This window comes from Syngnathus scovelli, unplaced genomic scaffold (genome assembly GCF_024217435.2).
Source record: "Syngnathus scovelli strain Florida unplaced genomic scaffold, RoL_Ssco_1.2 HiC_scaffold_28, whole genome shotgun sequence".
NCBI lineage: Eukaryota > Metazoa > Chordata > Actinopteri > Syngnathiformes > Syngnathidae > Syngnathus > Syngnathus scovelli.
In genome coordinates this window covers 1,090,579-1,105,475 of record NW_026061370.1, presented here as the reverse complement: position 1 = coordinate 1,105,475, position 14,897 = coordinate 1,090,579, and the positions used below count along the sequence as shown (strand labels likewise).

Genomic DNA, 14,897 nt, shown 5'->3' with positions numbered 1-14,897 from the left:
TAAAGGAATGAAATTAAACATTAACATTTCGCCTGGACCAACATTCACACGTACAACGCAACGCGGCTACACTTCTGCTATTACAAACGTAAATCTCCTTAAACACAACGAGTGTTACTTACCGTGTACGCTCTAGGCAAAATTGGATGTGATGCAATTCCAAATCTATCTGAAACGGCAGTTAAAAGTAGAGTTACATCAAGTTTTCTTTTTTAATCAACACAATCATTTACAACCGTTGACCAGAAAGAATCGTCGAAATTCGACGTCCCCCACAAACGCCACGCTCACTCGCTTTTCAGGGCAACAAAAGTACTTCTTTTTAAAAACGATGAGTTGTACTTACCGTGTACGCTCTGGACGGTCCAGTTGCAAGCAGAAAATAAAAATATTTCTCTTGTTAGTCGTATGTTACCATCCGCTGTGTCTTTGTCAACATCGCCGCCATTTTCCTACTTCCTGCTGCGAGCCACGCCCACGGATTTAAATTTGGGCGGAAGCTCTTTCCATTGGCGTCGTTTTCGCGTATAGCAAATCCGATTGGTTGGGAAGGGGGCACGGTTATGCAGCCGAGGGGTCCTGTGATCGGTGGGATGTAAAGTAGGCGTCGACGTCACGTCCGCGTCACGTGACCACGACGTGGCAGACGTCATATAGCAACCGCTGTTTTGTTTAGTAGACTTACAGTTGTTATGCATTGACATAATGGCGCACACACCAAATAGATTTAAATAAATTAAATAATTCTTCTGCCCACTCTCTTTTAAACAAGTTAACTCTCCCCGCGGATTTGAATTCCGGCGAAAGTTACGCCCATCGACGTCACGTATGTCACGTGACCACGACGTGGCAGATGTCATATAGCAACCGCTGTTTTGTTTAGTAGATTTACAGTTGTTATGCATTGGCATAATGGTGTGCACTCAAAATAGATTTAAATAAATTAAATATTTCTTCTGCCCACTCCCTTTTAAACAAGTTAACTCTGCCCACGTCCATTGACGTCTTGTCTGCGTCACGTGACCACGACGTAGCGACGTCATATAGTAACCGCTGTTTTGATCAGTAGACTTACAGTTATTATGCGTTGACATAATGGCGCACTGGTTAGCATGGCCACCTCTTCAGCATGATGTTGCGGGTTCGACGCCTGATCAATGTTATCATGGAGTGAGCTGAAGTGCATGGCGCTGAAGATTTGAATCTTTGAAATGCGCTGAGGTCTGACATATCAGGCAGAATGGTTTGCCATCACGTTCAACAAAAAATAGAAACTTTCCCACTCTGATTAAAACGTCCTGTGTTCATCTACGTATTTTCGTTTTGCTGTGCATCTTTTCCCTGCCATTTCGAGAGCCCAATTGACACTCATAGTTTAAAGAAATGTGTTTGCCCATCCTACTTTGTGGAATTTCACCACATGCGCTTTTGACCAAAATACCAAATTGAACTCAAGTGAAGCCAACACGCACAACCCCCCCACACACACACACACACAAATGTTGATATGAACATAAAAGAGCCGCATGCGGTTCGGGAGTTGCGGCTTGGCCAAACCTGTACTATACAACTTTATTTGTATAAAATTTTCACAACAGCTGTCACACAAACAAAGCGGGAAAAACCGAAGACGTGCGTGTTCCGCCCACGCTGGATTTATTTGCACCTTTGAAAAGACACCGTATTGCCGCAGATGTGGCAAAGAGTACTTTTGGGCATCTGAGACGGAAGGATGTCCAAAGCATCACGTCACCTGCTCTGGTAGGCATGGTGGTGGGACGTTGAGGTCAACCGCTTTGGGGTTGGCTGAATCTTTGATCGCAGGATGCCACACACTTGAAGACAGAAGCAGAAAAGCAGAGCTAAATGCAAAATGTACTCACCGGTGACTCCAATTTTTTTCCCCCCTGAAGAAACAGCTGGACGGGTGGCCCCGGCTGGCCAGTGGGACTCTTGTTATTCTGACCCTTTTTAGTGCGCGTTTGGGGCAACAACCGTTTTTTGTGGCGCTCTCTTCTGGTTCAAAAGTGCCCTGCATGTGAATTTGCTTTTCCTGCCTTCTGATTGGATGAGCGCCGGTGTGACGCGGTGCCTCTGTCACCGTGGCGGGGGGTATACGTTGGCATCGGAGCGTCTGCCAACGTCTGAGACCGGCTGGCAGTGTATCGGAGGTGTCGAGTGCGGTGCCGCTGGAGCTCACTCACCAGCTGGTGTTAGGGCCACAGAATGAAGGCCAAGGAGAAGAATAGAAAGAGAAACAGAAACTTCTCCTCCAATTGTTTGATTTGTCTCTTCTGAGCTTCGATGAATTCTTTCAGCTCTTTGTTCCTCTAGGACGGACAAATGGAAAGTGGCATTCAAAAGCCAGTAAGCGTGCAAGTAAGTGCCGGGCTGGCTTTGGGCCCTTACCTGTTGCGCGCTGTGCAGCAGATCCATTCTCTCTTGGAGGATGCAAGCGTCGCGCTCCCTCAACTCGCACATCAGGGCTCGCTTCCATTGGTCCACGGCGCTCCTAAGCTCTTCTCTCTGATCCGCCGTCAGCACGTCATTCACGCCAGCGTGGCTGGCTTTTTCGCCGTCCGTGGCGGGGCAGTCCCGCTGCGGTAGCGCCTCGTACAACATGGCCTCCAGCTCCAGGATCCTCTGGGCCGCAATCCTCGTCCATCAGTGGTCCGGCGGGAGATTTGAGGGCGGCTTACCTTATGAGCCTGGTCCATGGAACACTTCCTGAAGTCCAACTCTTCATCCAGGTAGCCCTTCTGCTTGCAGAACATATCCTAGCACAGCTCAAGGTCAGAATTGTTGGGGCACATTGCCGGAGTTCCCCTTGGCTGATGTCGCGTGTCTGTCTACCTTCTCACTTTCAATGTCCAACATCTTCTGTTGAAGTGCTGACTTGGTCACTTTGATGTATTCTAACCACTGAGGAAAGGCTGCTGTCACATAAGCAGAATGCGAGAGCGTGCGTGGACGTGCGCGTTACCTTCTCGGCTAGGGTGAGAAGGGTCCTGGCGTGAATCACGACCACCTGCTCCTCGTTGGTGAGATTCTGCAAGAGCCCAAAGGCACAGCGTCAACAAGCTTCTTTCAGCGCAAAGCCTTCCAAAAGTCACATTTGAGCCGCCGAGTCTCGTGGAGTGCGAACATAAGGAGTTCGACATACACTTACGGCGTTATAGCCCAGGATGTCCAGCTTCTTCATCAGATCACTGATGACGATGTCCGGGGGAAAGGCGCAAGGAGCAATGTAAGGTGTTCTGGGACCTCGGGTTAAGGTTAGGGTTGCAAGGGACGCCTTACGTACGCTCACGCCCTCGGCCTCGCAGTAGATCTGCAAAGGGCTGAGGCCGTCTGGGAAACGGACTTGCAGAAACTTCAAGACGGGGGAGCGCCACTCCCTCTCCTGAAAGGCAGAGGCATGCATCCGTCCGTCCGTCCGTCCGTCCGTCACATCTCTGGCCTCAACACGCTTGTGCGAGTCTTCCCACCTCCAGCTCCAGGATGCGGAACTCAAGCAGTTCGTTTTGGTCTCGGATATCCTGGATGTGCTCTTTCAGACGCGCTTCTTCCGCCTCCATCCGCCTGACCTGAAAAGACAGTCAGACCTCATCTGCGGGGCTTCCCGACAGGTGTGACGCCAAGCGACTCCGCCCAGCGCCTTTCTTTCCGTCACCTTTTCGGCCAACTGCTGATTGCTCTGACGCAGCAGCTGCTTCTCCTCCACCCACTTGACATTCTAGAAGAGACAAACGCGTGGACAGCTTTGGAATGTTGTGTCATTTTCATCCACAAATTCTTTGGTTGACTGGAAAATGACATTTGCTTTTCTCCGCATTTTCCCAGCCACGTTCGGGGGGGGGGGGGGTTGGTCCAGTAATGCCAGACGGATGAGTGACTGAAGAATGTAGCTATTTTGTCTGAGAAAAAGGTGTGCTCATTGATGAGCTTACCTGTCCTTGTTGCTTCAGCGCTGACTCCAGATCTGCTACTCTGCTTTGATAGTGACCCATTTCTACCATCAGCTTTTCTCTGGTCTGAAAGGAGGAGGAGGGAGGCTCCTCCTCCTCCTTTCAGACCAGAGAACACCCGAGGCTGGGTGAGAACGGGGAGGCTGCGACCCGGCCGGGGGTTGCGGGAAGGGGCGCCACCTTGATCTCCTTCTCGGCGTCGTAGTCCCCTTCGCTGGTCTGGGCTAGCAGAGCGTAGGCTCGTTGCAGCGCTTGATATTCTTGCGTCAGCTGGCGGTAGCGAAGCTCCGCCTCTTCATGCACACACCAATGCAACACAGCACTAGTACCAGAATCAGTCAGACCGGCGACAAAGCACCCGCGACGCAAAGACGAGTCCGATTCCAGGCTGAAGAGGAATGTTTGGTGCCAATACGCTGGCAGAAATGGCGGGCTACCTCTTCGGGTTCCGTGTCGGGGGTTCTGTCGGTGTGAAAAGACAAGGACGATCCGTCCGAGTCCACCAACACGTCTTCGTCGTAGCCGTAAAATGTTTCGATGACCTGCGGGCGCGGAAGCAAACATCTCTCTGAACAAACTGAAGCGACACCTCACGATGAATCGACGAGAGGAACGATAGCGAGAAAAAGGCCATTTTATCTTGCGCAACACCAAGCAGCCGCAAACAAACAGACTCACCTTGCAGGACCTCACGCTTTGTTCCTCCTCAGAGATTCTCGACGTCGGTATCGTAGCAGCAAATCTCTCTCCTGTCGACACAAATAATCCGCCTTTGAGATTCTTTGGATGCAAAGGGAACGAACGGCTCCGGCGCAGAAACAAACGCGACTCACAATGACATTTCTGACATGAGCTCCTGTCTCCAGAGCCTGAAAAACACGTCACCGGCGATGATTGGAGGGACGCTCGTCTTTTCCAAAAGTGACAACTACAGGGTGTGTCAGGGTTTTCCAGATTATCTTTATCGTATCATTGTGTTGCTTTGACTTTGACTGCGACCTGTAATAAATAATATTATTTATCCCTTATTTATCCCTATCGCTTATCCCTTCCTACACAAAGTCGTAAAACACCCCTTGCTATGTTTTGACTAGAGGTCAAGGGCTTCCTCTATTCAATCCACTCTTACACCCACCCTGTTTCTCTTAATTAAAATGCTCGTGCAGGAGCCGAGAGTCAGACTTCATTCGTACAACGGATGGACTCTCCACCTGCAGGTGTCCAAAAGAACTTACTTGTCTCCCGTGTGGTTCTTGCAAAATAAGTTGGAGCGAGCGCAACTCTAACAGGGTGCATTTTGCCACTACCTGCCTACGGACAATGACGTCGCGCTCGCGGCTCATGGTTGACGGGCTGAGCAGCCGGGCAAGTCCGTCGTTTTCAGCGCACAGCGAGTGGCAAAGGCGCTGACAAAACGGGAGCTTTGAGCTGCTGAAAACGGCAAAACAAGTCTAAAGCGTGTTCAAACGCGTGCGCACAATGCTCCTGCTTGAAAGGTCGGAATTTAAGGGGCTAATTTTTTGGATGGCGGCCGCCGGCCAAGCTTTGGACGGAAAAGGTTTCCTGGCGACAGCGAGCGAGCGCGGCGCTGCCGTACGTGCACCGAGTCGCCTGCCTGAAGACCTTGGACAAGTCGTCGATGATGTGCCGCTGCTCCACAACTTGAAGGAACTCCATTTCACCGTCCTGCTGGCCGCAACCGCGGTCCAGGTCATTGAGCGAACTAGGCCTTCTCTGTGGAACACAAATGCAGTGGACTCTGTTGGCACGCCGCCGTTGTCCGCGTCGACTTACCAAGCTTGCCATCTCCTCGTTCTCCTGGGTGACAAAGCGCACTTTGTTTTCAAGGCGACACAGCACCAGCGAGAGTTCTTCATTCTTCCTGCTCAGGCGTTTGTTTTTGTACAGGAGTGGCAGAAACTGGCTTTCTGTTTCTCTCAGTCGCTTTAGCTGCAAGCATGAAGTGCGGGATGTGAAAGACGCACAACACGCGGGCCAGAACGTATCCATTCCTTTTGCATCGGTTTGAACGGAATCGTGGCTTTGGCTCCCAATAAAAGACATCTACCAGGCAACCGACTCGCCGCGCCGCTCAACTAATAAGCAAGCGCAATGGGTGCCTCGCTGGATGGCGCGCATCAAACGTAGCGCAAACCTTCAAGCGTGCCGTCAATAAATTACCAGTTCATTGCGCTCTTCAGAAAGCAGGGCGTTTCGATCCTCCAGTTTCCTGATGACTGCGCTGAGCTCAGCGATTTTCAGATGAAACCGTCGCGTGTCCCGATCCTCCTGAGACTGAAAACGCCCCGCAACACACACACACAAGCACTCGTTCAAAGTTCAAAACTGTTTTTGTGCTACCTTCCTCCAGCAACGAACTAAGTCATGCGTACTGCAAGTGTGTGATGAGGTGGCTTACGCAATGAAGAGGATTGCTAGTAGCGGCGTTGACCCCACTTCCAGGGTAGTTTAGGCCCGCCCTTTGGGAATCCCTCAGGGCAGCGATCTGCTGCTCGGCAGCCTGAGTCTGCAGCTGAAGGCGGTGGACGTGGCCGGCCCCAGGGCTTCATCCAAAACACTAACCGCTCTGTCTTTCAGCTTGATCTCATCCGTCTGGATGTACAAACGGGGAGCGCTCAGGCAGGCGGGCAAACTCATTTGCCAGAATTGTGACAAAAACAAAGAGAGCAACCGGCCAATTTTTTTCTTGAATCGACTAGAACACCTTTGCTGTGACAAAAGCGAAGCGAGCAACCGGACATTTTCTTCTTGTGAAATAGAATAGAATAGAATGCCTTAGGTGTCATTGCACTGCAGGTATACAACGAAATTGGGAACATAGCCACGCACCGCGCATCTGATCAGTCCTACCAGTCGGCGGATCTCCCTCTCGCAGTCTCTCTTGGTTCGGCTCATCTCCTCCCGATGCTGGTGATGAGCCGATCGGAGCTCGGCCGCTCGGGACTGCCAGGCCTGCTGGGCCGCTGCCAGGGCTTCTTCCGCGCTCCTGGTGGAGGCGACACCGCTCGGTCTCCCGACACCGCCGCGTCTCCTCCACCTCCGCCAGCAAAGCGCCCCCCCTCCTCACCTGAGCAGACATTGCGCCACACCGGGCCGTTGAGACCGCAACGGAGCGCCGCGACGCTTACTGGGGACAAGCTACACAATACGGTAGCGGCCGCATCGAAGCCCGACGTGGCGTGCGGATAGTCAGACACGGATAGAGCGGATCACCTTGTCCATGGAGCCGTCCCTCAGGCTGAGGACCAAGGCATTCAGTCGCTGGATCTCTCCATCTTTGATTTTGATCACTCTCATCAGCTCCATTTCATGCTGCCGCAGTAATGTCTCCCTGGTAATGGCTAACTCTTTCTGCTTCTCCTCATGGAGTTTGCTTTTGAGTTCCGTCATGGCGGCGGTGGCACGGTGGTGCTCCGCCCGCAGGTCCTGACTTCTCTCTCTCTCCAGACAGCTGACCTGACATGACTTAGACTTAGACAAACTTTATTGTCATCTTGTCTGCACATGGTGCATACAAAACGAAATTCCGTTGCATACGTCTTACAACAAAGTAGTGATATTGCAGTTGAATAGAAGTAACATATCCTATGAAAAAATATATATATATATATATTAAAAATAAGTATAAAGTGCAGCAGTGATAATTATGCAATAGTGCAAGTAGGCAAAACAGTATTCAAGAGTGTGCAGAGGAATGCTAAACCATGTATTAAACTTCTATTTAAAGGGTTTATACAAGTTCAGTAAAGTTGGTAGTGCGAGATAGTGCAAGATAGAGGTCCGTAGTGTCATAAAGTACAGTTCTGTGAATGTGTGATGCAGAGTTCAGTTTAGAGCTCAACAGTTCTAGTGTTCAACAGTCTGATGACAGCAGGGAAAAAGCTGTTGCAGAACCTGGTGGACCTGCAGCGGATGCTGCAAACCTCTTCCCAGAGGGCAGCAGGGAGAACAGTCCATGGTGGGGGTGTGATGGGTCATTGATGATGTTACGGGCACGGGACATGCAGCGCTGAGATGAAATGTCCTGAATGGAGGGAAGAGGAGCCCCTATGATCCTCTCTGCTGTCCTCACCACTCTCCTCACGTTCTTCCAATCGGAGGCGGTGCAGCCTCCACACCACACAGAGAGACAGCTTGTCAGAATGCTCTCTATGGTGCTCCTGTAGAACGTCCTCATGATGGGTGGGGGCAGGTGGGCTCTCCTCATCCTCCGCAGGAAGTACAAGCGCTTCTGTGCCCTCTTGACCAGTGCCGTAGTGTTCATAGTCCAGGTGAGGTCTTCTGTGATGTGGACCCCCAGGAATTTGGTGCTGCTGACCACCTCCACAGCTGAGCTGTTGATGATCAGTGGAGCGTGGTGAGGCTGTTTTTTCCTGAAGTCGACGATGATCTCCTTCATCTTCTCCTCATTCAGGATCAGGCTGTTTTCTCTGCACCAGCCCACCAGCTGCTCCACCTCCTCTCTGTAGTCCAGGTCGTTGTTGTCTCTGATGAGCCCCACCACCGTTGTGTCGTCTGCTGACTTCACGATGTGATTGGTGGTGAACCTGAGGACGCAGTCGTGTGTCATCAGGGTGCACAGCAGGGGGCTCAGGACGCAGCCCTGAAGGGAGCCTGTGCTGAGGGTGATGACATCAGAGGTGTTCTGTCCGACCCGGACTGACTGAGGTCTGTTGGTGAGGAAGTCTAGCAGCCAGTTGCGAAGGGGGGTGTTGAAGCCCAGGTGTTCCAATTTTCCTACCAGATGCTGTGGGATGATGGTGTTAAACGCTGAGCTGAAGTCCAGGAACAGCCTCCGCACATGGGTGTTCTTCTCCTCCAGGTGAGCCAGGCTCAGGTGAAGAACGGAGGAGATGGCTTCCTGAGTGGAGCGGTTTTGCCGGTCGGCAAACTGGAACGGGTCAAATAATAGGGGGAGTCTGGAAACGATGTGACCTTTAAGCAGCCTTTCGAAGCACTTCATCATAACCGGAGTCAGTGCAACAGGCCGGTAATCATTAAATGAGGTGATTTGAGGTTTCTTCGGCACCGGAATGATGGAGGCAGTCTTAAAGCACGCCGGCACTGTGGCTTGGCCCAGCGAGGTGTTAAAAATGTCTGTGATGACCCCAGCCAGATGACTTGCACATTCCCTGAACACACGCCCAGGAATGTTGTCCGGGCCAGGGGCCTTACAGGGGTTGACTCTCCTCAGGGTCTTCAACACATCGGCGGAGTCAAGGCAGAGTACCTCCTCTTCCTGATGGGGGACAGTTTTAACTGCTGGAGTGCCGTTTAGTGCCTCGAACCTCCCAAAGAAGTTATTTAGACCATTTAGAAAGTCAGCATCAACTACACCCACCGGGGGGGGGAGGGTGAGTTGTCGTCTGTAATCGCCCGTATGCCTTGCCACATACTCCTGATGTTTTTGACGTCGTGGAAACGATCCTGAAATTTTCGACTGCGGTCTCGCTTCGCTATCCTGATGGCACGGTTCAAGTTGGCTCTCGCTGTCCTCAGTGTCTCCTTGTCGCCAGACTTGAAGGCAGAGTTCCGCGCTCGTAGCGTTTGACGTACCTCCTCAGTCATCCAGGGTCGTTGGTTGCCCCGGGTGATGATATTCTTAGTGGTGCTGACGTCCTCGGTGCATTTGTTGATGTAGGCTGACACAGTCATGGCACACGCATGTCTAATCTACATCGGGAAAACTGGGAGGGAGGGAGGCAGGCAGGGAGGCAGGCAGGGAGGCAGGCAGGGAGGCAGGCAGTGTCTGTCTGTTGAGGTTTTCACCTTGTTCTTCTCCTGCTGAAGTTCTAACTGGACGTCCATCAGTTTGGTTCTCAGCTCGTCATTGGCGGCCTGAAGGGCGTCCGTTCGCTCCGCCTTGGCCCGCCCTGCCGGAGCTCGTTTGGACATCTCTTACTCGAGTCTCGCCCGGTCGTCAGTCAGAGATCACAACATTTGTACCTGGAGAGCACAAACGCAGCGCTGTTTTCCACTGGCTTCGAACTCAACTTCAATCGGTACCGTAACTTACAACATCATAAACATAGAACTAGCTTGACTTATTCATTGAATAAATGCATTTGGTTCTTCAAAACTGCATCACGCAACATAGCGTGACCGAGACGGCCGTTATCCACCTGCGTGAAGTTATTTGGTGAAATGAATGAGATGTTTAAGACACCATCGTTCTGTCTCTATGTAGATGAAGGGAAATAATCGATTGCTGAAGGTCCAAAGGTGTTGTGATAAACAAATAAACATATTAGTGATTAGTGACATATTTGTGATAAACATATTAGGCAGGATAATCACATATGTTAACGTGACTGCCCACACTGTATTTATTTATGGTTATTTGTTAAATCGAGTACTGTTAGACATGAAATAGGAAGTGTTTAACATAAATGGAAGACGAAAGGGGTACTCACCATTGTAGCTCCTGCTGGTCAATGATACGAGCCTCTTCTTGCAGTGGAAAACATACAGCCAACAAACACCGTGGAACCTAAAGGAATGAAATTAAACATTAACATTTAGCCTAAACCAACATTCACAGATACAACGCAACGCAAACTACACAAACGTAAATCTTTTTAAACACAATGAGTTGTACTTACCGTGTACGCTCTAGACGGTCCACTTGCAAGCAGAAAATAAAGATATTTCTGTTGATAATCGTCGTGTTTGTATCCGGTGTCTCGCTCAAGGCCATTGCGCCCACAGATTTGAATTTTGGCGAGAGTTCAGCCTATTGACGTCATTTCCGCGGTGTAATACCCGCATATCTGAAACGGCAAAGTTAAGAGTAGAGTTAAATAAAGTTTTTAGTCAACGCAATAATTTACAACCGTTGACCAGTCGAAATAATCGTCGAAATTTGGCGTCTGTGGCTGGAAGCAGACGCCGAGTTCGACATTCCTCCCAAACGCCACACTCCCTTGCTTTTCAGGGCTAAAAAAAAACAGTTGTAATTACCTTGTACGCTCTAGACGGTCAAGTTGCAAGCTGAAAACAAAAATATTTGCCTTGTAAGTCATCGTGTTACTAACCGCTGTGTCTTGTTTGCCAGAATTGCCGCTTTCCTACTTCCTGTTGCAAGCCACGCCCACGGATTATAATTTTGCCGTGAGTTCCGCCTATTGACGTCATGTCCGCGTCACATGACTGCGACGTAATATTATCTAAAACTGTTTGTGCGGTATTGTGTTGTTCTGTGCGGTATTGTGTTATTCTGTGCGGCGTCGTGTTGTTCTGTGCGGCGTCGTGTTGTTCAGTGCGACGTCGTGTTGTTCAGTGCGGCATGGTGTTGTTCAGTGCGGCATGGTGTTGTTCAGTGCGGCATGGTGTTGTTCAGTGCGGCATAATGTTGTTCAGTGCGGCATAATGTTGTTCAGTGCGGCATGGTGTTGTTCAGTGCGGCATGGTGTTGTTCAGTGCGGCATGGTGTTGTTCAGTGCGGCATAATGTTGTTCAGTAGGCCATAATGTTGTTCAGTGCGGCATGGTGTTGTTCAGTGCGGGATGGTGTTGTTCAGTGCAGGATGGTGTTGTTCAGTGCGGCATGGTGTTGTTCAATGCGGCATGGTGTTGTTCAGTGCGGGATGGTGTTGTTCAGTGCAGGATGGTGTTGTTCAGTGCGGCATGGTGTTGTTCAATGCGGCATGGTGTTGTTCAGTGCGGCATGGTGTTGTTCAGTGCGGCATGGTGTTGTTCAGTGCGGCATGGTGTTGTTCAGTGCGGCATGGTGTTGTTCAGTGCGGAATGGTGTTGTTCAGTGCGGCATGGTGTTGTTCAGTGTGGGATGGTGTTGTTCAATGCGGGATCGTGTTGTTCAGTACGGGGTGGTGTTGTTCAGTGCAGGATGGTGTTGTTCAGTGCAGGATGGTGTTGTTCAGTGCGGCATGGTGTTGTTCAATGCAGGATCGTGTTGTTCAGTGCAGCATGGTGTTGTTCAGTGCAGCATGGTGTTGTTCAGTGCGGCATGGTGTTGTTCAATGCGGCATGGTGTTGTTCAGTGCGGGATGGTGTTGTTCAGTGCGGCATGGTGTTTTTCAGTGCGGCATAATGTTGTTCAGTGCAGCATGGTGTTGTTCAGTGCGGCATGGTGTTGTTCAGTGCGACATAATGTTGTTCAGTGCGGCATAATGTTGTTCAGTGCGGCATGGTGTTGTTCAGTGCGGCATGGTGTTGTTCAGTGCGGCATGGTGTTGTTCAGTGCGGCATGGTGTTGTTCAGTGCAGGATGGTGTTGTTCAGTGCAGGATGGTGTTGTTCAATGCGGCATGGTGTTGTTCAGTGCGGGATGGTGTTGTTCAGTGCAGGATGGTGTTGTTCAGTGCGGCATGGTGTTGTTCAGTGCGGAATGGTGTTGTTCAGTGCGGCATGGTGTTGTTCAGTGCGGCATGGTGTTGTTCAGTGCGGCATGGTGTTGTTCAGTGCAGGATGGTGTTGTTCAATGCGGGATGGTGTTGTTCAGTGCGGGATGGTGTTGTTCAGTGCAGGATGGTGTTGTTCAGTGCGGCATGGTGTTGTTCAATGCGGCATGGTGTTGTTCAGTGCAGGATGGTGTTGTTCAGTGCGGCATGGTGTTGTTCAATGCGGCATGGTGTTGTTCAATGCGGCATGGTGTTGTTCAGTGCGGCATGGTGTTGTTCAGTGCGGCATGGTGTTGTTCAGTGCAGCGTAATGTTGTTCAGTGCGGCATGGTGTTGTTCAGTGCGGAATGGTGTTGTTCAGTGCGGCATGGTGTTGTTCAGTGCGGGATGGTGTTGTTCAGTGCGGCATGGTGTTGCTCAGTGCGGCATGGTGTTGTTCAGTGCGGGATGGTGTTGTTCAGTGCGGCATGGTGTTGTTCAGTGCGGCATGGTGTTGTTCAGTGCGGCATGGTGTTGTTCAGTGCGGCATAATGTTGTTCAGTGCGCCATAATGTTGTTCAGTGCGGCATGGTGTTGTTCAGTGCGGGATGGTGTTGTTCAGTGCAGGATGGTGTTGTTCAGTGCGGCATGGTGTTGTTCAATGCGGGATCGTGTTGTTCAGTGCGGCATGGTGTTGTTCAGTGCGGCATGGTGTTGTTCAGTGCGGCATGGTGTTGTTCAGTGCGGCATGGTGTTGTTCACTGCGGCATAATGTTGTTCAGTGCGGCATAATGTTGTTCAGTGCGGCATAATGTTGTTCAGTGCGGCATAATGTTGTTCAGTGCGGCATAATGTTGTTCAGTGCGGCATAATGTTGTTCAGTGCGGGATGGTGTTGTTCATTGCGGCATGGTGTTGTTCAGTGCGGCATGGTGTTGTTCAGTGCGGCATGGTGTTGTTCAGTGCGGGATGGTGTTGTTCAGTGCAGGATGGTGTTGTTCAGTGCGGCATGGTGTTGTTCAATGCGGCATGGTGTTGTTCAGTTCAGGATGGTGTTGTTCAGTGCGGCATGGTGTTGTTCAGTGCGGCATAATGTTTTTCAGTGCGGCATGTTGTTGTTCAGTGCGGCATGGTGTTGTTCAGTGCAGCATAATGTTGTTCAGTGCGGCATGGTGTTGTTCAGTGCGGAATGGTGTTGTTCAGTGCGGCATGGTGTTGTTCAGTGCGGCATGGTGTTGTTCAGTGCGGCATGGTGTTGTTCAGTGCGGCATGGTGTTGTTCAGTGCGGCATGGTGTTGTTCAGTGCGGGATGGTGTTCAATGCGGGATCGTGTTGTTCAGTGCGGCATGGTGTTGTTCAGTGCGGCATGGTGTTGTTCAGTGCGGCATGGTGTTGTTTAGTGCGGCATGGTGTTGTTCATTTCGGCATAATGTTGTTCAGTGCGGCATAATGTTGTTTAGTGCGGCATGGTGTTGTTCAGTGCGGGATGGTGTTGTTCAGTGCGTTATAATGTTGTTCAGTGCGGCATGGTGTTGTTCAGTGCGGCATGGTGTTGTTCAGTGCGGCATGGTGTTGTTCAGTGCGGCATAATGTTGTTCAGTGCGGCATAATGTTGTTCAGTGCGGGATGGTGTTGTTCAGTGCGGGATGGTGTTGTTCAGTGCGGCATGGTGTTCAATGCGGAATGGTGTTGTTCAGTGCAGGATGGTGTTGTTCAGTGCGGCATGGTGTTGTTCAGTGCGGCATAATGTTGTTCAGTGCGGCATGGTGTTGTTCAGTGCGGCATGGTGTTGTTCAGTGCGGCATGGTGTTGTTCAGTGCGGCATGGTGTTGTTCAGTGCGGCATGGTGTTGTTCAGTGCGGCATGGTGTTGTTCAGTGCGGCATGGTGTTGTTCAGTGCGGCATGGTGTTGTTCAGTGCGGCATAATGTTCAGTGCGGCATAATGTTGTTCAGTGCGGCATAATGTTGTTCAGTGCGGCATGGTGTTGTTCAGTGCGGGATGGTGTTGTTCAGTGCAGGATGGTGTTGTTCAGTGCGGCATGGTGTCTTTCAGTGCGGCATGGTGTCTTTCAGTGCGGCATGGTGTCGTTCAGTGCGGCATGGTGTCTTTCAGTGCGGCATGGTGTCTTTCAGTGCGGCATGGTGTTGTTCAGTGCGGCATGGTGTTGTTCAGTGCGGCATGGTGTTGTTTAGTGCGGCATGGTGTTGTTCAGTGCGGGATGGTGTTGTTCAGTGTGGCATGGTGTTCAGTGCGGCATGGTGTTGTTCAGTGCGGTATCGTGTTGTTCAGTGCGGTATCGTGTTTCTCAGTGCGGTATCGTGTTGTTCAGTGCAGTATCGTTGTGTTGTTCGTATTGTGTTGTGTTGTTCGTAATGTGTTGTGTTGTTCGTATTGTGTTGTGTTGTTCGTATTGTGTTGTGTTGTTCGTATTGTGTTGTGTTGTTCATATTGTGTTGTTCATATTGTGTTGAGTTGTTCGTATTGTGTTGTGTTGTTCGTATTGTGTTGCCTTTAACACTTAGCCTCTAACACTTAGCCTCTAACACTTAGCCTCTAGCATCTAGAAGGTA

At 50.7% G+C, this 14,897-nt stretch overlaps 1 protein-coding gene across 1 annotated transcript; it reads right to left on the bottom strand.

Annotated features, from left to right (window-relative positions):
* Nucleotides 1-1,926: 1,926 nt before the first annotated feature.
* On the bottom strand, nt 1,927-9,920 carry LOC137839948 (janus kinase and microtubule-interacting protein 3-like). The gene is made up of 13 exons (XM_068649763.1): nt 9,759-9,920; nt 7,206-7,445; nt 4,149-4,253; nt 3,951-4,034; nt 3,674-3,736; nt 3,489-3,587; nt 3,306-3,403; nt 3,170-3,224; nt 2,984-3,049; nt 2,854-2,922; nt 2,700-2,777; nt 2,410-2,643; nt 1,927-2,330 (listed from the first exon to the last, which is right to left on the bottom strand). The coding sequence occupies exons 1-13, from the start codon at nt 9,882-9,884 to the stop codon at nt 2,214-2,216; spliced, it is 1,434 nt and encodes a 477-aa protein (XP_068505864.1). The 5' UTR covers nt 9,885-9,920; the 3' UTR covers nt 1,927-2,213.
* Between the last annotated feature and the right edge of the window lie 4,977 nt (nt 9,921-14,897).

Excerpts from the sequence above, each read along its gene's own strand:
- LOC137839948 (XM_068649763.1), bottom strand. The coding sequence starts at position 9,884 with ATGTCCAAACGAGCTCCGGCAGGGCGGGCCAAGGCGGAGCGAACGGAC. Across the intron at positions 3,737-3,950 it reads CGCTGAAGCAACAAGGACAG|AATGTCAAGTGGGTGGAGGA; the intron begins GTAAGCTCATCA and ends TGTCTCTTCTAG. Across the intron at positions 2,331-2,409 it reads TGCTGCACAGCGCGCAACAG|AGGAACAAAGAGCTGAAAGA; the intron begins GTAAGGGCCCAA and ends TGTCCGTCCTAG.